Source organism: Alosa alosa, chromosome 3 (assembly GCF_017589495.1).
Source record: "Alosa alosa isolate M-15738 ecotype Scorff River chromosome 3, AALO_Geno_1.1, whole genome shotgun sequence".
Lineage (NCBI taxonomy): Eukaryota > Metazoa > Chordata > Actinopteri > Clupeiformes > Clupeidae > Alosa > Alosa alosa.
In genome coordinates, this window is record NC_063191.1 from 37,785,413 (window position 1) to 37,805,572 (window position 20,160).

The 20,160-nt window shown below is 47.4% G+C and overlaps 2 protein-coding genes across 2 annotated transcripts in view; both read left to right on the top strand.

Annotated features, from left to right (window-relative positions):
• Positions 1–1,593: 1,593 nt before the first annotated feature.
• LOC125291502 (SE-cephalotoxin-like) lies at positions 1,594–11,715 on the top strand. Its single transcript, XM_048238216.1, has 6 exons — positions 1,594–1,676; positions 6,039–8,467; positions 8,587–8,783; positions 9,550–9,698; positions 9,969–10,087; positions 10,800–11,715. The coding sequence occupies exons 2-6, from the start codon at positions 6,051–6,053 to the stop codon at positions 10,984–10,986; spliced, it is 3,069 nt and encodes a 1,022-aa protein (XP_048094173.1). The 5' UTR covers positions 1,594–1,676; positions 6,039–6,050; the 3' UTR covers positions 10,987–11,715.
• Positions 11,716–13,761: 2,046 nt separating this feature from the next.
• The window catches only part of LOC125291685 (intersectin-1-like), a 38,472-nt gene continuing 32,073 nt past the window's right edge, over positions 13,762–20,160 (top strand). Inside the window, 4 exon segments of the mRNA XM_048238506.1 lie at positions 13,762–13,857; positions 15,748–15,800; positions 15,939–16,034; positions 17,788–17,851. Of these exon segments, the coding sequence (XP_048094463.1) occupies positions 15,779–15,800; positions 15,939–16,034; positions 17,788–17,851 (182 nt within the window). The 5' untranslated portion in view covers positions 13,762–13,857; positions 15,748–15,778.

Here is a 20,160-nt window from a genome sequence, read left to right on the forward strand (position 1 = left end):
ACGCGCAAGAGCAGCAAACTGGCAGAATGCCGCTTGCACTGCGCTCTGCTCGGTGCAGCAGCAGACCAGTTTATCCGCACGTGGGATTCAGTGCAGCGCAGCCATTTGCAGGTGTAATAGGACTTTGTGTTGTAGCTGTTCCTCCCAGACACTGGACTGTTTAATAGAACATCATATACTAATGTGATGGTCCTGAAGAGGGCAGCCATGCAACATTTTGGATGCCAGCTGCTGATAAACCCCATAGTGGAAGAAGAAGCTGTCCCTCCCAGCCTACATGCCAGATCCCACTGTCTAACGTAGAGTGATGATAATGAGGCCGGCATACTTACATGTAGTGTGGGCAGAGCTGATGTGCTAAACACAGGATTGTGCAATCTTCCATGGAGTTCAGTGTGTCTGCACAGCATGCAGCAGTACTGAACTGAGCGCTGAAGGCTGACAGCAAACTAGAACTAAAGTCCTGAACTGAGCGCTGAAGGCTGACAGCAAACTAGAACTAAAGTCGTTTGGCCTGCTGGTTCAGTGCCAACTGTGTGAAAGTGTGTCCACAGGAGTTACCTCCGAAATGGCCGCAAACACTGTGTCTCACAGTGACTCACAGTGATTTAATTACACTCCATTCAGAATCCAGTGTGTGTGTGTGTAGGAGACTCATTACTTTTTATTGTTATAAAAGTCCATTGTATACAGTCTGAAGTGTAATTACAGGTACATTTGGAAAAACACATAACGTTCTGCCTTGCTCAAGAAGTTAAATGAAATGTGTAAGAGTCTCACTTCAGCAGCTATCACCTATACGTAAGTCAAGGCAGTGTGTCAGAACAACATGGCAGTGGACACCGTGCCAACTGTGTGAGAGTTTGTCTTCAGGAAAGAGCTGCACTGTGCCTCGTCAGTAAGTAACTCAAGTGATCATGTCGATAGCATCTCAGTGGACACTGTGATTCCACGTTTAATCACATTCCACTTAGAATCCAGGGTGCGTGTGTGTGGTGTGTGTGTGAGTACGACACCACCGATATGCCAGGCAGGATGCAGGTCTGAGATCAGTGGTCATAGCCCACGTAGTGCTGCAGAACTGGACAGCTTTAAAATCCAAACACAAAACAAACGTGTTGGTTTTAAAGCAATCACCGACAATATCAAATACAATTTGTTTTTAATGCAGAGCTGTAAAAGGTCCCCTGAAGAGGGACACTAATATAGGCCTACGGTACACACACATTTATATCTGCATGATACAGTTCTCCAGGATATATTGAAAACTTTGACTGAAGTGTTACAGCAATAGAGTTGTGTGTGTCTGTGTGTGTGTGTGCATGTGTAGGAGTGTGTATGTTAGAGACAGAAGTGTGTGTGTGTGTGTGTTGAGAGAAAAACAATTGAAGAGCACAGAGGCTACTTACTGTTTATCTTCAGAATATACTGGGAATTTACCATTTTCATGTGCAAGACTGACAGAATTTCCCGAAAACACACACACACACCCCTTTTTCCCCTCCGACACACATACCTACCCCCCCATCCCCAGACACCAATACACACTCCTCCTCCCTCCTTCAGTCTCTCTCACACACACACACTCCCCCAAACACACATATATTTCCTGGAATCCGAGAAGGCAGCTGAGTTGTGGCTATGGTCGAGTGGTGTGTTGTGCTGTGCAGTCTGAGGTAGGACACTCATGTGATTGGCTTTGGGGGAAATGCTGGGTAAACTAGTCTGTTATGTCTTCAGCCATATTTGCTGTTACAAAGAGTCTCTACTATACAACAAGATTGTTATTACCCTGCTGAAAAAAACAGCCTGACCAGCTAAAGGTGGTTTGCTGGTTGACCAGCTTGTTAACCAGCTTGTTTGACCACCCTATGATGGTTGACCAGCTAGACCAGGAAATCTCTTGCAAAAACATACCTTCAGCTGGTTTACCCACCTAACGATGGTAATTCAGCTGGTTTTGCTTGTCATACCACCTCAAGCTGGTCATTTTAGCTGGTCTACACTGCTGGTTTAACTGGCCGTGCCAGCTTATGTTGGTCAAACCAGCATGACCATCTTACACCAACAATGTCAAGCTTGGCAGGCTGGTCACCAGCATGACCATCTTGCACCAGCTGTATCCCACACGACAAGCTGGTCAAACTAGCATGACCAGTTTCCTCAGATGGTCACGCCAGCATATCCAGCTGGTGGTCCAACCAGCTACACCAGCAAAGACCAGCAAGAGCTGGAAGAAAACCATCTAAGACCAGCTAAAACCAGCTAAAACCAGCTACCAGCATAAGCTGGTTTCTAGCTGTTTTTTTCAGCAGGGCAGTGCGATAGGTTTTCTACATTACAGTTAAATTACAGCTTTAGTCCAATTATTTATTTAGTCCATCTTGCATATTACATTGCTCTTGTTACACTGTTAAGCAATTTACTGAGGAACATGAGTAACAAACACATTTATGAAGTTCATCATATGTGGGTGTAACAGAGGTCGTAATTCGTCCGCCGCTCACGGCCCTCAAACCCGCCACCTCAACACACACCGGCATGGGAGTCGAACGCTCTAACCACTGAGCTAAAAGCCCAGGCTTCCAACTCAGCGGTTAGAAGCGTTCTTAAGGTTAGGGCTGTGAGGATTTACACGTGCAACTAGCACGCTAGCTCAGTTCGCCTCCATTACATGGGCTTGTGTTGTTTCTCATTGATTAGCAGTGTATGTGACCTAATGGTGATGCATAAGTGGTCCTGTAGTAACATGTGGTGTAGCTGCCATTTTGGTGTTGTATGCCAAGGAGTGAATGCGGTTTGCTTGTGATGTCTGCCAGAGTTTGCATTCTGCTTGTGTGCAATTAATTTCACCGCTTATCTTACACAGCTGAAGTACTGTGTGTAGTTTGTTATTCTTTTTTGAAGCTAGAAAGCTTCCAAATACTTTAGTCTGTCAGAGTCGTCCTCAGTCTGTGGCGTCATATCCTTCGGTCATCTGTTTCCAGTTTCAGAGAGACTGAGGCTGTTGTTGTGCTAACAGCATGTGTTTGTTGAGCACATTATGTGCTTTCCTAAGCATAGCTGCTGGTGTTCTCATTGGCAAACGGGTTGCTCAACTTCCCTGCTGAAAAAAACAGCCTGACCAGCTAAAGGTGGTTTGCTGGTTGACCAGCTTGTTAACCAACTTGTTTGACCACCCTATGATGGTTGACCTGCTAGACCAGCAAAACACTTGTGAAAACATACCTTCAGCTGGTTTTCCCAGCTTATGATGGTAATTCAGCTGGTTTTGCTTGTCGTACCACCTCAAGCTGGTCATTTTAGCTGGTGTTGCTGGTCTATAGTGCTGGTTTAACTGGCCATGCCAGCTTATGTTGGTCATTCTAGCAAACCAGTATGACCAGCTTGACAGGCTGGTCACCAGCATGACCATCTTGCACCAGCTGTATCCCACAAGACAGGCTGGTCACACCAGCATGACCAGCTTCCTCAGATGGTCACACCAGCATATCCAGCTGGTGGCCCAACCAGCTACACCAGCAAAGACCAGCAAGAGCTGGAAGAAAACCAGCAAAGACCAGCTAAAACCAGCTACCAGCATAAGCTGGTTTTAGCTGTTTTTTTCAGCAGGGTAAGAGAAGAGTTATTTTCTTAAATGACTAAGAGAAGAGTTATTTTCTTAAATGACTACCCTGCTGAAACCAGGGTGGTTTGCTGGTTGACCAGCTTGTTAACCAGCTTGTTTGACCACCCTATGATGGTTGACCAGCTAGACCAGGAAATCTCTTGCGAAAACATACCTTCAGCTGGTTTTCCCAGCTTATGATGGTAATTCAGCTGGTTTTGCTTGTCGTACCACCTCAAGCTGGTCATTTTAGCTGGTGTTGCTGGTCTATAGTGCTGGTTTAACTGGCCATGCCAGCTTATGTTGGTCATTCTAGCAAACCAGTATGACCAGCTTGACAGGCTGGTCACCAGCATGACCATCTTGCACCAGCTGTATCCCACAAGACAGGCTGGTCACACCAGCATGACCAGCTTCCTCAGATGGTCACACCAGCATATCCAGCTGGTGGCCCAACCAGCTACACCAGCAAAGACCAGCAAGAGCTGGAAGAAAACCAGCAAAGACCAGCTAAAACCAGCTACCAGCATAAGCTGGTTTTAGCTGTTTTTTTCAGCAGGGTAAGAGAAGAGTTATTTACTTAAATGACTAAGAGAAGAGTTATTTTCTTAAATGACTACCCTGCTGAAACCAGGGTGGTTTGCTGGTTGACCAGCTTGTTAACCAGCTTGTTTGACCACCCTATGATGGTTGACCAGCTAGACCAGGAAATCTCTTGCGAAAACATACCTTCAGCTGGTTTACCCACCTAACGATGGTAATTCAGCTGGTTTTGCTTGTCGTACCACCTCAAGCTGATCATTTTAGCTGGTGTTGCTGGTCTATACTGCTGGTTTAACTGGCCGTGCCAGCTTATGTTGGTCAAACCAGCATGACCATCTTACACCAACAATGTCAAGCTTGGCAGGCTGGTCACCAGCATGACCATCTTGCACCAGCTGTATCTCACACGACAGGCTGGTCAAACCAGCATGACCAGCTTCCTCAGATGGTCACACCAGCATATCCAGCTGGTGGTCCAACCAGCTACACCAGCAAAGACCAGCAAGAGATGGAAGAAAACCATCAAAGACCAGCTAAAACCAGCTAAACCAGCTACCAGCATAAGCTGGTTTTAGCTGTTTTTCAGCAGGGTAAGAGAGAGTTATTTGCCAAATGACTAAGAGAAGAGTTATTTTCTTAAATGACTACCCTGCTGAAACCAGAATTCGTTTGCTGGTTGACCAGCTTGTTAACCAGCTTGTTTGACCACCCTATGATGGTTGACCAGCCAGACCAGAAAATCTCTTGCGAAAACATACCTTCAGCTGGTTTACCCACCCAAACGATGGTAATTCAGCTGGTTTTGCTTCATCGTACCACCTCAAGCTGATCATTTTAGCTGGTGTTGCTGGTCTATACTGCTGGTTTAACTGGCGTGCCAGCTTATGTTAGTCAAACCAGCATGACCATCTTACACCAACAATGTCAAGCTTGGCAGGCTGGTCACCAGCATGACCATCTTGCACCAGCTGTATCTCACACGACAGGCTGGTCAAACCAGCATGACCAGCTTCCTCAGATGGTCATGCCTGCATATCCAGCTGGTGGTCCAACCAGCTACACCAGCAAAGACCAGCAAGAGATGTAAGAAAACCATCAAAGACCAGCTAAAACCAGCTAAAACCAGCTACCAGCATAAGCTGGTTTCTAGCTGTTTTTTTGAGCAGGGTAGTCATTTAAGGAATAACTCTTCTTAAGGTTATTTCCCATTTTAAATGATGTACACAGAACATGAGTGGTTAATGATATAATTATGGGGGGCATAATGGGCCTGACCGTCTGTGAGGACCAGGAGGTTCTGTATGTCAAGCTGTCTGTTAGTTTGGTATGCTGATGAGTAAACCAGTGCACATGCATGTGTCAGGAAGAGGAGACCCAAGAGGAAAACTGTAATTTATTGAAATTCTAAGCTCTCCAACACTAGCCTCTGAGTAGCACTGTCTAGTCCATGAATGTAGAGGCCTTTCAGATGTTGTGTAGATTGGACACTATGGAGAGACATTATATAAAAAAGACAGAGATTTGGCAGTTGGCAGTAAGCCTGCAGGCCGGAATCATACTCAAACTTGAACCCTTGAGCCCATGCATGGTATGCAACGTGACTGCCTGAGCTACCATTAATGTGTGTATGTGTGTGTGTGTGTGTGTGTGTATGTATGTGTGTGTGTGTGTGTGTGTGTGTGTGTGTGTGTGTGTGTGTGTGTGTGTATGTATGTGTGTGTGTGTCAGATAGGACAGTGCAGAAAGACACATGGAATCAAAGTAAGAGATGTTGGCAGGCTGGGCTTTAACCTGGGTCCCCACAGATACTTGAACCCAGTTTATGCTACGGCTTGGGCCACAATTAGTCCCTAATGTGTGTGTGTGTGTGTATTTCCTGTGTTTTCAGACAGGAGTGAAGATGGCTACCCTGAGGATCTGTGTGTCATTGCTGTGCGTCCTGCTGTGCGTCCTGATTGGCCAATCAGAAGGCCAGACTGGTGACAGAGAAGCTGCAGTGCTAATGGACAAGACCACCTCGAGTTTCTCAGCCGCTCACGGGAGTCTGACCGATCTGGTCAACATCGCGAACACGCTCACTCACTCCCACAACCGAAGTATGCTAAAAGATGGCCTAGAAGCCTTCGATGGTGTCGCCAAGCTCGTTCCCTTCATGGAAGCGTTTGGCTCGCTTGTGCGCTTCACACTTGGCTTCGTGCCGAAGACCAGCCCTCACGTGACGTACATGAAGAGGCGATTCAGGCAGGTCAGCAGGGAGCTGGACTCCCTCTCCGCCCAGGTCCGGCCACTTCCCAGCATGCCTCTCTGGCCGAGCGAGGAGGAAGGCGTCCTGCTGAACGGCTGGGCCCAGCTGGAGCAGCTCGTGGCCAGCCTCGCCGCGGCCGACACCCCCGAGGAGAGGACCAGGGCGGCGGAGAGATTCACTGGCCACTGCGAGAGCAGGGGGACGGAGGACGGCGTCATGAGCTTCCACAGGCGCGTCACCGAGAGCAGCCCGCTGAGAGGGCAGAGTCTGCTGCAGCTGATCTGGGAGCAGTCTGAGGGGGATGTGCGTGTGCTGACGAGGTTCTCGTCCTACGTCACGGCTCTGATGATCCGAGGTTCCTTCGTCAGCACGATCTACGACAAGCTCAAGAGTGAACGCGCCGACCTGCAGAGGGCTCTACCGGCCGCCGAGCGTCTGCTCTCGCTCTCGAAGTTCCTCCAGAGGAGACTTCTCGACTGCACGGACGGGTACGCGGCATGGGTCAGGAAGGACGTGGAGGAGATCATGACTGGTCCGTTCTCAGAGATCAGGTCGATGGCCACAGACATCAAGGCCCACCTGGACGCCAAGTTCAGCTGGTTTACCTGGACTGTCATCGTCCTGGACTCCAGCTTGGATTATGGGTTCACGTACGGATACTCCATCACAATGCACTCTCAGGGCCGGGCGGTCTACCTCGTCCCTCGCAGCAGTGAGGCGGAGGTCGACGCAGCTCGCCGTGTAGAAACGCATCAGAAAATGGAGAAGAACAAACATGTTTGCCCTTTGGTGCAGGAGAACATGTCAGAGGTTTTCCCCAGCAGCCTGGTGAAGCAGATGGCTTTTGCTCACGCCACCCCCGAGTCTTTAGACTACACGACCGTCGGCGACACCGTCACTGTGAACTGCTATACAAACTTTATGTTCATAACAACAGGAACATACATCAACACTGTTGTTTTGAAGAGCATGGGAAGTCTTGACCACCCCAGCTGCTCAATGCTAAAGTGTCGGCATGGAACCTGTAGGCAAGCTCAGAACTCCTCCGTAGGATTCTGTCTATGTGAGACCGGGTTCTATGGTCGCAGTTGTGAGAATGACATCTGGAACGAAATCAGGAACTCGAGAGCCTTGAAGGAAAAGATCAGCTCCGTTAATGTCAACCCTGTTCCAGACAAAACTGCGGTTTACTTCCGAGTTCAGGAACAAGCAAGGCACGCAGAGGCACGAGAGAGATTACACTGGGTGAAACTACGCTACCAGGATGTGATGGATAAACTGTCCTTTCTAAGTCATCAGGCTGCTTTGTTGAAAGGACAACAGATTTCTACTGATAGATTTGTCTCAAATGTTGGGGACGTTCTAAAGACAGAAGGGGCATTTACGTATCTCCTGTTCCAGTTCGACAACATGTTAAGAGGGAATAAAGGGGAAGAGGACTCAAGCCTTCTGGAGGCTCTACAAGAGCTGCTCTTGCATCCAAAAGATCCGTCAGTTCAACCGCACGATCCAATCGCCTGCTCGGCCACCTACACAGAAAAACTGGACGACTTTGTCATGTCCGTGAGCACCCTTAGGTCAGAGGGGGTTTCAGCCTGGGAGAAATATTTCATATTTGTGTATGGTAAACCCATAGACCCTACTTTTGTAAATACTCAGAATCTCTCCGTGGGCACTGGGTGTGGTCCTCTCAGCGCTGATCACCTGGTCAATAGCCACTGCCAGAGGCCACACCACAGCGCTGACCAGCAGCGCGTCCAGCTCAAATGTTCCGGAAGCTTCAAGGCGTTCCCAGAGACAGCGCAGTGTTCTAACGGACGGTGGAGTGCCTTGCCCGTGTGCTACACGGAACCCAGAAACGGTGCCACCCAGTGCAGAACGGAGAACGGCACCACGGTATGTGAGGCGTCATGTGACCACAGCGCCGCCCTGCTGCCAAGTGGAGAGCGCTCTGAGGTCTACCGGTGCAGCGGTGCCCCCTGCAGGCCCTTCAGCCCGTCTGGCCCGTGCGCGGGACCCCGCTGCTCCAGCAGCAGCATGTGTGAGGACAGCGAGGTGTGCCACGCCGGCAGGTGTGTAGGGGTCAAAAACCACGGTTCAGTGTGTACCTCTGTTTTGACGTCACGGTTTGGTTAATTAATGTGTGTGTGTGTGTGTGTGTGTGTGTGTGTGTGTGTCTAAATCCCTACAGGTGTGTGGACGGCTGTAGCAGCTCGCCCTGCGGAGCCAACGGCGTCTGCGCCACCTTTAACCACGCGCCCGTGTGCACCTGTGTGGGGCCATGGCTCAAGAACCGGAAGCAGGAGTGCAGGTCGCCCAGCCTGCACTGGGCCGAGGTCACACACATACCCAGCCTGCACTGGGCCGAGGTCACACACATACCTAATGGTGGGTTCAGCCTGCACTGGGCCGAGGTCACACACATACCTAATGGTGGGTTCAGCCTGCACTGGGCCGAGGTCACACACATACCCAGCCTGCACTGGGCCGAGGTCATACACATACCCAGCCTGCACTGGGCCGAGGTCACACACATACCCAGCCTGCACTGGGCCGAGGTCACACACATACCTAATGGTGGGTTCAGCCTGCACTGGGCCGAGGTCACACACATACCTAATGGTGGGTTCAGCCTGCACTGGGCCGAGGTCACACACATACCCAGCCTGCACTGGGCCGAGGTCACACACATACCTAATGGTGGGTTCAGCCTGCACTGGGCCGAGGTCACACACATACCTAATGGTGGGTTCAGTGTCTTCCATGCATGTCTGTGGGTTCTATGTCTAACATGCATGTCTGTTGGTTCAGTGTTGAATATGCATGAGTTAAATGTCTAAGACACATTTTTAGGCTGTTCTATTTGTCACGCTGGCAGATAAAGAATCCTGAGGTCCAAAATTGATACTAGGCCTACAAGATGAATTTAGTTATGCAAATTCATCTTGCAAAGTCTGTCTATCTAGCTATCTGTCTATTTATCTATCTCTCATCTTTCTATACTGTAAGTACATTACTATAGGCATCTGTGTGTGTATTGTATATGGTTGTCTGTGTTTATGAGAAGTTCCAATATACTTCAGGTACCTCTGTTTTCATGAAGTTTAGTTAAGTTTATTGTGTGTTAATGAGATAAGGGATTCTGCTCATGCAGGCACTGTTAAAAGCCCCTCTGGCAAGCGGGTGTGTCGGGCTACAGGCCCCGGCGGAGACTGGCACTCTGGCTGGCTCTACACGGTGGCTGGGCGGGACTCCTGCCTCTTTGGCTACGATGGCAAGACAATGAGAGCCACCAAATATGAGGTACGCTCAACAGGATCAAGGACTGTGCCTTTAAAGATGACATAGAATGGTAACGCAGAGTGTTTCACTTTCTCTGATGTTAACATAGAAGGTATGCAACTATGGTCTGTCAAAAACATGCTCAGATGCTTCAATTAGCTACACAGCACCACTGACTTGTACTGTATGTAATACAACAGCACATGTGGCAGAATTACAAAGTGGTATTATAAAAGAGCCTTTGTGTGTGTGTGTGTGTGTGTGTGCGTGCGTGTGTGTGTTCCGGTGTAGTTGCTGCTGGACCCCTGTGAGAGTAAAGGTTACCTGTGGATCCCTGGAGGCCCCCACTCTGACTCCATGTGGGCAGGCTACACTACAGACACACCGGGCAGGATGCTGTTTGTGTGCAGGTGAGCACAGACACACCAGGCACCACAGACACCAGACACGACAGACACACCAGGCACAACAGACACACCAGGCACCACAGACACCAGGCACCACAGACACACCAGGCACCACAGACACCAGACACAACAGACATCACAGACACAACAGACATCACAGACACACCAGGCACCACAGACACACCAGACACCACAGACACACCAGGCACCACAGACACCAGGCTCCACAGACACACCAGGCACCACAGACACACCAGACACCACAGACACCAGACACCATATAAATAGTACACTGTAACATAAATAGTACACTGTAACACTGTAACATAAATAGTACACTGTAAAAAAAAACCAGCCCTGGCTCCATGAACTGAAGAGAGAGAGAAAAACATAAACATAAACCAACACGACAGCATCCAACATCACGTACCCTACCTTTAAGACACCAGGCATCATCCAGCATCATATACCCTACCTTTAAGACACCAGGCATCATCCAGCATCACATACCCTACCTTTAAGACACCAGGCAGGATGCTAAGCATCAGGCAGGAGCAAAGGCGTTTTTGACATTACGTCAAACTTTTTTACCTCACACTGTTGACTATTGTATACGTACACCTTCAACTGATTCACTGTTCATAAAACCTGTTCTGTTGTCATTTCTCCACCCTGCTGATGAAGACACTGTTTTAACTGGTGTGCTTGTGTTCAGTTGGTGGGAAAAATATCTGGACAGCAAGCACGGCTTCCCCGGGACTCTGGCTCAAACCTCAGAGGGATACAAGTGCACCATCGCTCTCAACCGCGCCGCTCACACCACCTCCACTTACCTGACTCTAGTTCAGGTGCAGTCCTGCCCAACTTCATCAACAGTGGGTAGAGTGCACAGCCATTTTTAGCTGGGAAGCATCAAGCCAACAGACAATGGATGGAGCACTGTTATGTTGAAGTGGGACAAGTATCAACCCCATGGACATTGAATTGCACACTGTTATGTTGAAGTGGGACTAGTATCAACCCCATGGACATTGAACTGCACACTGTTATGTTGAAGTGGGACTAGTATCAACCCCATGGACATTGAATTGCACACTGTTATGTTGAAGTGGGACTAGTATCAACCCCATGGACATTGAATGAGTGCAGGAGCCATGCTAAAGTGGGACTAGCCAAGACCTCATTAACAATGGGTGATGTGCCCAGCCATGTTGAACTGAGACTGCTTACAGTATATGGACTTCATGAATATTGTGTGAATATGAATACTTGAATTGATACTAGTAAGCTGCAAAGCTCATAAATAGATAAATAGATAAATAGATGGAAATACAATTGTGAGACGATCTGTCCACCAGATTTCAGATTCCATAGGGAACTGTCACTGTGACGCAGTATGCATAAGTGGAAGTAATGCAGTGAGATCTTAGAGTGTGATGTCATGGAGGTAGTGCAAAAAGTGAACAGTGCAAAGATACAGTATTACTAGTGCAAGACTAGAATCATTATTTTATCTGATATAAAACACACAAAGGTAAACAGACAGGGAAATCAACTATAAAAGTCCTTAATACTTTATATAAACAAATACAAAATATAAAATTAAAAAAAAAATAAAATTTATAACATCACAACCTGTGTTGGACTGTGACTAGCATGAGTTTCATGACAACTGTATGGTGTGTAGTTGTGTTTAGCAGTGACTTGCATTTATGAATGTTGCACACACACACAAACACACCCACACACACGTACAAACAGAAACACACACACACACATCCAGGCACACACATGCACACACACACACACACACACACACACACACAAAAACATGCACACACCCCCACTCACACATGCACGTAAACACACACAAATAAACACAAGCAAACGTGCTTCAGACTTGTAATCGGAGGGTTGCCGGTTCGAACCCCGACCAGTAGGAATGGCTGAAGTGCCCTTGAGCAAGGCACCTAACCCCTCACTGCTCTCCGAGCGCCGCTGTTGTTGCAGGCAGCTCACTGCGCCGAGATTAGTGTGTGCTTCACCTCACTGTGTGTTCACTGTGTGCTGAGTGTGTTTCACTAATTCATGGATTGGATTAAATGCAGAGACCAAATTTCCCTCATGGGATCAAAAGAGTACATGTACTTACAGTATATACCAAAGTGCTCTTTGCAATCCTCTAGTTTCCTTTTCTGCATGTACGCTCAAAAACAAACAAACAAACAAACAAACAAACAAATAAAAAACTCTGTTGTGGCGCTATAAATAAAAAAACATACTAAGTGACTTAGCCATAAACAATTCCAGCCAATCAACACATTGCATCCACAGCACAAATGAGTTCATTGACTGCTGACTGCTCAAATATCAGCAGCATTTTGCCAGAATCAGCACTGTGGCATGAAAATGCCATTCTTGTAAGGCCTCAAGTCTTGTCCACATATTCATGTGAACCAAAGAAGCTATGGAGAAAATACACAAACCCTCTTCACACGGGCCTAGATGTAATGTAGAGTAAAGCGTAAAGACTCATCTGTTCACCTTGCAATTATCCTAATTAATTTGCTTACAGAGTTAAGGTTTGTATGTTAATGTTTTTTTGTTAATATGAAAACTCATTATTTGTATCATCTTTTATATTTGACATTGTTATAGTTACTAATATTGTTGTTGTTATTACTACTTCTATTATGCTAAATGTAGGCCTTTCAACTTTATTTTAAACTTTTTATTTTAGTGTTCATATAGCCTACTGTTCATACACTGCTTTGGGCAAAAACATCTGCCAAATACCATAAACAAACATAACAGAATAGGCCTTTTTTTGCTGCTGGTTCTGGGAGTGGATGTGGACGAGATGTGTGAATGCTTGTCTGGTTCACCCCCTCTCTGGTCAGGCTTCCGGTTACAAGCCTACAGATGAAAGGCTGTTCTGGTGGGTCTAGAGTGGTCTAGTGTTCTAGTGTGATCTGTTTTAACACTGCTCTCTACTGCTCTTTCCTCTCTTCTCTCTCCCTGCACAACAAGAGCATGATGGATCAGTGGATCCGTATCCGTTTACCTGGTCCCTCTGCCGCTTCACCTTGGCCTGATTATTCTCTCGTGTTTTTATTCCTCCTCTTTCTTTTCCAGGTGTCTGTTGTTTATTTTCTTCTCTTTTTCTCTCCGTCTAACTGTTCTCTGTTTTATCAGTCATCTCCTCCCGTTTCTTTTCCTCCACCCCTGGCCTCATTACTGTAATTGTAATATATTTGCGTTTTGACTTGACTGGCTGCAGTGTCTGCCTTTCACCACCAGGGCGCCCCTCGGTCCATATGGTGTCTACACAAATATTAGTCTGCATTGTCGTGTTTATACAAGGACTTCTTACATCTGCGTTTACTATTCCTGCTGATGTTTTATATACCTTAATTTGCTGTACAACAAATGCAACATTAGAGATCCGTTGAAACAATTCTGCAGCCTACCAATGCAATCAAGACACGTTTTCTGCCCAACAAGCTGTGAACAAATCTGATACAAAACAGAAAATGTGTGTGTGTGTGTGCGTGTGTGTGTTTCATGCTAGGGGCTAGTCATGGCATTAGCACATCAGTGTTTCATTGGCTCCTGTGCCTGTCTGTCATCCTAATCAGGCTGGGGCGAGCTGAAGCCAGTGCGCATGTCAGCTTGCCCGTAAAGAAAGCAACCCGCAGCAATCGACCCCGCACCGCTAACCACAATGAATGAGCCGTCTCACTGATGTGATTAATGATGAGGTTCGGCATGAGGTAAGACCGGGTCGGTGGCATTTTTATTTTATTTGTTTATGCCTTTACATTGAGTGAATGACTATGTTCTGCAACCTCATATAGAAGCAGGGATTGTGACGCGACCAAAGGCAGAGAAGAGAGGCAGAGAGAGATGCATACTGCCCGCAAATCAAGGAGGTCACCCTGGTAGGCTAGTGATCATAGTCTGAGCACCTTGTAGCCTAAGCTATTATGGATTTGACCAGAGCTACACAGCTGATTCAAAGGCAGGGATACTCTCTGCACAAGCTGATGAATATTGATGTAGGAATTAATTGTTGCCTAACCTATTTTCGCCAATGATTTTTATGTAATCAAAGAGAGTCGTTCAACGCTTATCTGAGATTTGGCCCATTGAAGGGCAGAAACTGGGTTAGCTTGTCATCCGCAACGCACCGACAAAGGGTGAGGTTTGGTGACCCACCACGATTATGTTCTATTAACGATGCTGTCGCAAGGGGCTCACGCGTCCTCCAAATAATTCTATCCTCAATCACGTTTGTTTTGGATGTGGCAACAATCGGGCTCTTTTGTCATTAGTGAACGAGCGAACGAGCGCTTGTTTTGAAATGTCAGTCCCCGGTGGCCTTCAGAAAACAAATCTCCGGCTTAAATTATAGCTACAGCGCGGACGTAACGGGACTTGGTGTAGCCTGCATGCGCTAACTAACGCGGCTGTAATGTCAAACCGGGGGTTGTAGCCTTACGGCGACATCCGGGCACGGCGTGGCGTAAACTAGGCTGTTCTCGCGGCACTGAATTTTTAATGCTGCTGGTCAACCGCCGAAACCGGCTTCATGGGAGAAGACAACTGTGCGCTTCTATCTACCTGTGTTGTAACCTAATCGTTGCCATGCATCAGTGCTGCTATAGTATCCCTCTTTCTCTCTCTCTCTCTCTCTCTCTCTGCCCGCGGTTCCTTATCTCTCCCTCTTTCTTTGTCGCCTCTCCCGTTTCCTCTGCTCTCCTCTCTCCATCCCTCCCTCGTGGCTTAATTTCACACGTCCTTGTAGTGACATTGGCCATAGTCACAGCCCGTGCTCTGAAAAACCCCGGGGAAAAGAGACGGGGAGGGGGGCCTCCATTTATACACACAGCGTTCACCAAAACTTCATCCTGCTGGCGGAAATGACTGAGTTAAGGGAGTAGTGATGCCATCAAGCCAAATGAGGTGAACTCCATCCCTGACATGTGTGGTTGGTCACATGCAGTCTCTCCCCCTTCTCCTGAACGTAGCCACTGTGGAGGAGTGGGAGAAGAAGCAGGACTGTGATTGGACAGTGTGGAGTATTCTCCTCTTGTTGTTTTTTTTTATCCATCTTTGTACTGTGTGTGTGTGTGTGTGTGTGTGAGTGACCCTCCCAGGCTCATGCTCTGTCCATGTCAGTAACTAAACTGAAAAGCAGAGAGTGGAAGATACAGGAAGAGATAGAGCCTCTCTCTCTCTTTCTCATTCACTCTTTCTCACTTACTCTCTTTCTCTCCCTCTCTCACACACAATGTTAGTCTCTCGCTCTCCTTTCTTGTGCACATACACATAGTCATCTGTGTGTTGATAGCGTTTACGTTAATGATGTGGAGGACACTGAGAGGCCAGTATGAGGCTCCTAAGGGTGTGAAACGGAGAATGATGGCGCTGAGTCTTGACGAGAGGAAGTTGGAGAGAGAGAAGCCGTCTAGATGCACAGCACAGAGAGAACTATAACTCAGAGCTGAGAGTTTGACAGTTCATTTGGAAGGCTGTTTTTGGGGGAGGAGATAGAGGATATGAGGAGGGATGGAGAGAGAGAGAGAGAGAAGGAAGGAGAGAGAGGGAGAGAGAGAGAGAGAGAGGGAGATGTGGAATCATTCCCTGTATTTTCTCTTTAGGTCTGTTCCTCTAACACTGAATGCCTGAAGCATGGCGCAGTATCCCTTTGGAGGTAAACCTTACCACACACACACACACACACACACACAAACACACACACACACACACACAGTGGATGATTTAAGGATCCTAAAACTCCTACATATCTCTGATGCAGTTTTTCTCTTCTGTGTGTGTGTGTGTGTAACAGGGGGGATGGACGTCTGGGTGATCTCTGCAGACGAACGAACCAAACATGACCAGCAGTTTCTCAGTCTGTCTCCCACCCCGTCCGGCCACATTACCGGTGAGATGTCTCTCTCTCTCTCTCTCTCTCTCTCTCTCTCTCTCTCTCTCTCTCTCTCTCTCTCTCTCTCTCTCACACACACTCTCTCTACCTCTACCTCTCTTTCTCTCAATTCAATTCAATTCAATTCAATTCAGTTCAAGGTAGCTTTATTTGCATGACAAATATTTCTTTGCATTGTCAAAGCAGGACATCAGACAATACAATACAGAACATACAATAGATAAGACATTTATACATATAAACTGGTGTGTGTGCGTGCGTGTGTGTTTGTGTGTGTGTCTCATGTGCTTGAGTATAGTGTTTTCTTTGTGTGGTGCTGACAATGGTGAGGATAGGTGTACATGTGTATAGTGGTGGTGTCCCTTGCTCTATGGCATTCAGTGACATATTTAGCAGCAAGAGCTGCTGTCTGTCCTTGCTGTCCAAGTAAGACAGGCAGTACTTCCTGTTCTCCCAGGTTTCGGAACTCCGGGATTAGGTTGGTAAATTTATCGAAGTAGGTATCTCTAATATGATCATATTTCTTACATCGAAGAAGAAAGTGCACCTCCGCCTCAACCTCACCTGTCGTACAGTGACCACAGACTCTTTGCTCTCTTGGCAACCATGACTTTCTTAGTCTGCCTTTTTCTAAGGCTAGGCTGTGGTCACTGAGTCTGTATTTGGTCAAGATCTGTCTCTGCTTTATATCTCTGACAGTAGAGAGATATTCTTCTAATTCATATTTAGATTTTATGGACCGATAACATTCTAGTTTGTTTTGTTTTTTTGTTTCATTATGCCAATGTTCCAAATATTATTCTTTAGATGTTTGGATAATTTGGTTGAGATTTAGTCTAAAAGCAGAGCTTTCTCTCTCTCTTTCTCTCTCTCTTTCTCTCTCTCACACACACACACACACACACACACACACACACACACACACACACACAGTATTGGGACTAGTGCTCAAGTCTACATCCTACTGTCTGAGTTGAGACTAGTGCACCAGTCTACATCCTAGTGTGTGACTGTGTACTAGTGCAGAAGTCTACATCCTTGTCTGACTGGGGACTAATGTATGAGTTTACATTCTAGTGTGACTGTGTACTATTGCTGAAGTCTACATCCTAGTGTCTGACGGGACTATTACTGCATGAGAAGATTGGAGTTGTCGGGTTATTTGGGGACAGGGGAGACTGTCAGGCTTCTACTAAGCAGAATGCCTCAGGACAACACTGGTATTTGAAGAACACACATTCATTATATCTACCATGTAAACAGTTCTTTCTTGGAGCTATGCAGAACAGTCAGCTGTAAAACTTCAACAAACTATTCAGAACCACAGTGAGTTAGGCTACAGAACCAGTGACCTACAGTATCAGGAACCGGCAAAGTCCTTTCAGGATCTTGCTTTGATGTTGCTCATCAAAATGAAGAGGGCCTTGGAAGACTGTGAGACACCAAGATTTGAAAACAATAATATCTGTCTGTCGGCCGTCTTTAGGTTGCTCTTGTACATTTTTACGTAGGGTGGAGAAAATCACTGTATACACACTAAGTAATGATAGCCAACTTGTTATAACACTGAAGTTACAGATGTTATGGAGAAGTAGAAGATGTGAATTTAAAACATTAAATGTAAACTTACATTTACACTGCTGGTAGTGTGTGTGTGTGTGTGTGTGTGTGTGTGTGTGTGTGTGAGTGAGTGAGAGAGGATGTTTGTGTGTGTGTGTCCTACTAATTCGTGTCTGTTTGTCTCTTATAGGTGACCAGGGTAGGAACTTCTTCCTCCAGTCGGGGCTGCCACCTGCTGTGTTGGCGCAGATATGGTACGTAACCTCGTTAACTAAACTGATTAGTCCACTTTGTTAAGCCTCATTATCCAACCTCACGTTAGCCTCGTTAACCGAAGCCGTCAGTCAGTAGTACTCTGCAGTAGTACTATCTTGTTTAGAAAAATGCAAGAGTTGCAACACTGGCACCACTAGGAGAATTGTAAGTGTGTGTGTGTGTGTGTGTGTGTGTGTGTGTGCACAGTGAGTGATGAGGTAGTGTGGAACCTTGGGAAGTGCAACACACACTCACACTTCTGCTTTAACACCCTGACCCTGAGTAATCTCTAGAATGCGTCTGTACTGTGTAGTGTGTTGCTTGTAGTGCTTAAAGACTGTCTGTCTGTACTGTGTAGTGTGTAGGTTGTAGTGTTCAAATACTGTCTGTCTGTACTGTGTAGTGTATTGTTTCTAGTGTTTAAAGCAGGGGTTGGCAAACGTTTTGGCTCAAGGGCCACATTTGGTTTTGAAAATTGGCCGGCAAGCCCCTCATTTAAATGATAATAATGACAAAGTAATTTAGTTTCAATATGAATATTAATATATGGATATAAATATGAATTTCTTTAATTTGATGCTGTTTCACTCATTTATAAATGATGCACTGTCACTTTAAGAGCTTGCTCTTCTCAAATACAGCCTATGGTACTGTGCCTATGCCTGTGCCCTCTTACAGTTTATAAATGGTCAGTAGTGGGAACTACTGTTGCCTTCATGATTTCCTTTTAAAAGTTTCTTATATTAAAAAGGAGATATCAGTTATCAACAATGGCAAGCCAGCTGGAACCTGCCGCTCTCTCCCTCCCTCTCGTGCGCGCTCAGACGCGTTCCCAAATAAATGGAGAAGCATAACGTCAAAGTATCATCTCTAACATGCTGTTTTGACATTGACATTGTATATGTTCTCTAAAAAGAGTGAAGCATAGTTTGCAGTAAAGCTAACCACAACGTAGTCTATTGCAGGAAAAAAATAGTGACCAGCATGATAACCTAATGAAATGCTCGGCAGGCCGGATTAAGGTGCGTGGTGGGCCGGTGGGCCGGATTAAGGTGCGTGGCGGGCCGGTGGGCCGGATTAAGGTGCGTGGTGGATTAAGGTGCGTGGTGGATTAAGGTGCGTGGTGGGCCGGATTAAGGTGCGTGGTGGATTAAGGTGCGTGGTGGGCCGGATTAAGGTGTGTGGTGGATTAAGGTGCGTGGTGGGCCGGATTAAGGTGTGTGGTGGATTAAGGTGCGTGGTGGATTAAGGTGCGTGGCGGGCCGGATTAAGGTGCGTGGTGGATTAAGGTGCGTGGTGGATTAAGGTGCGTGGCGGGCCGGATTAAGGTGCGTGGCGGGCCGGATTAAGGTGCGTGGTGGATTAAGGTGCGTGGCGGATTAAGGTGCGTGGTGGGCCAGATTAAGGTGCGTGGTGGGCCGGATTAAGGTGCGTGGTGGATTAAGGTGCGTGGCGGGCCGGATTAAGGTGTGGGCCGGATTAAGGTGCGTGGTGGGCCGGTGGGCCTGATTAAGGTGCGTGGTGGGCCGGTGGGCCGGATTAAGGTGCGTGCCGGGCTGGATTAAGGTGCGTGGTGGGCCGGATTAAGGTGCGTGGTGGGCCAGATTAAGGTGCGTGGCGGGCGGATTAAAGGTGCGTGGTGGATTAAAGGTGCGTGGTGGATTAAGGTGCGTGGTGGGCCGGATTAAGGTGCGTGGCGGATTAAGGTGCGTGGTGGATTAAGGTGCGTGGTGGATTAAGGTGCGTAGTGGATTAAGGTGCGTGGCGGGCGGTGGGCGGATTAAGGTGCGTGGTGGATTAAGGTGCGTGGTGGATTAAGGTGCGTGGTGGATTAAGGTGCGTGGTGGGCCGGATTAAGGTGTGTGGTGGATTAAGGTGCGTGGTGGGCCGGATTAAGGTGCGTGGTGGATTTAAGGTGCGTAGTGGATTAAGGTGCGTGGCGGGCCGGATTAAGGTGCGTGGTGGATTAAGGTGCGTGGCGGGCCGGATTAAGGTGTGTGGTGGATTAAGGTGCGTGGTGGATTAAGGTGCGTGGTGGGCCGGATTAAGGTGCGTGGTGGATTAAGGTGGGCGGATTAAAGGTCGCGTGGCGGGCGGTGGGCGGATTAAAAAGTGCGTGGTGGGCCGGATTAAGGTGCGTGGTGGATTAAGGTGCGTGGTGGATTAAGGTGCGTGGTGGGCCGGATTAAGGTGCGTGGTGGATTAAGGTGCGTGGTGGGCGGATTAAGGTGCGTGGTGGGCCGGATTAAGGTGCGTGGTGGATTAAGGTGCGTGGTGGGCGGATTAAAGGTGGTGGATTAAAGGTGGT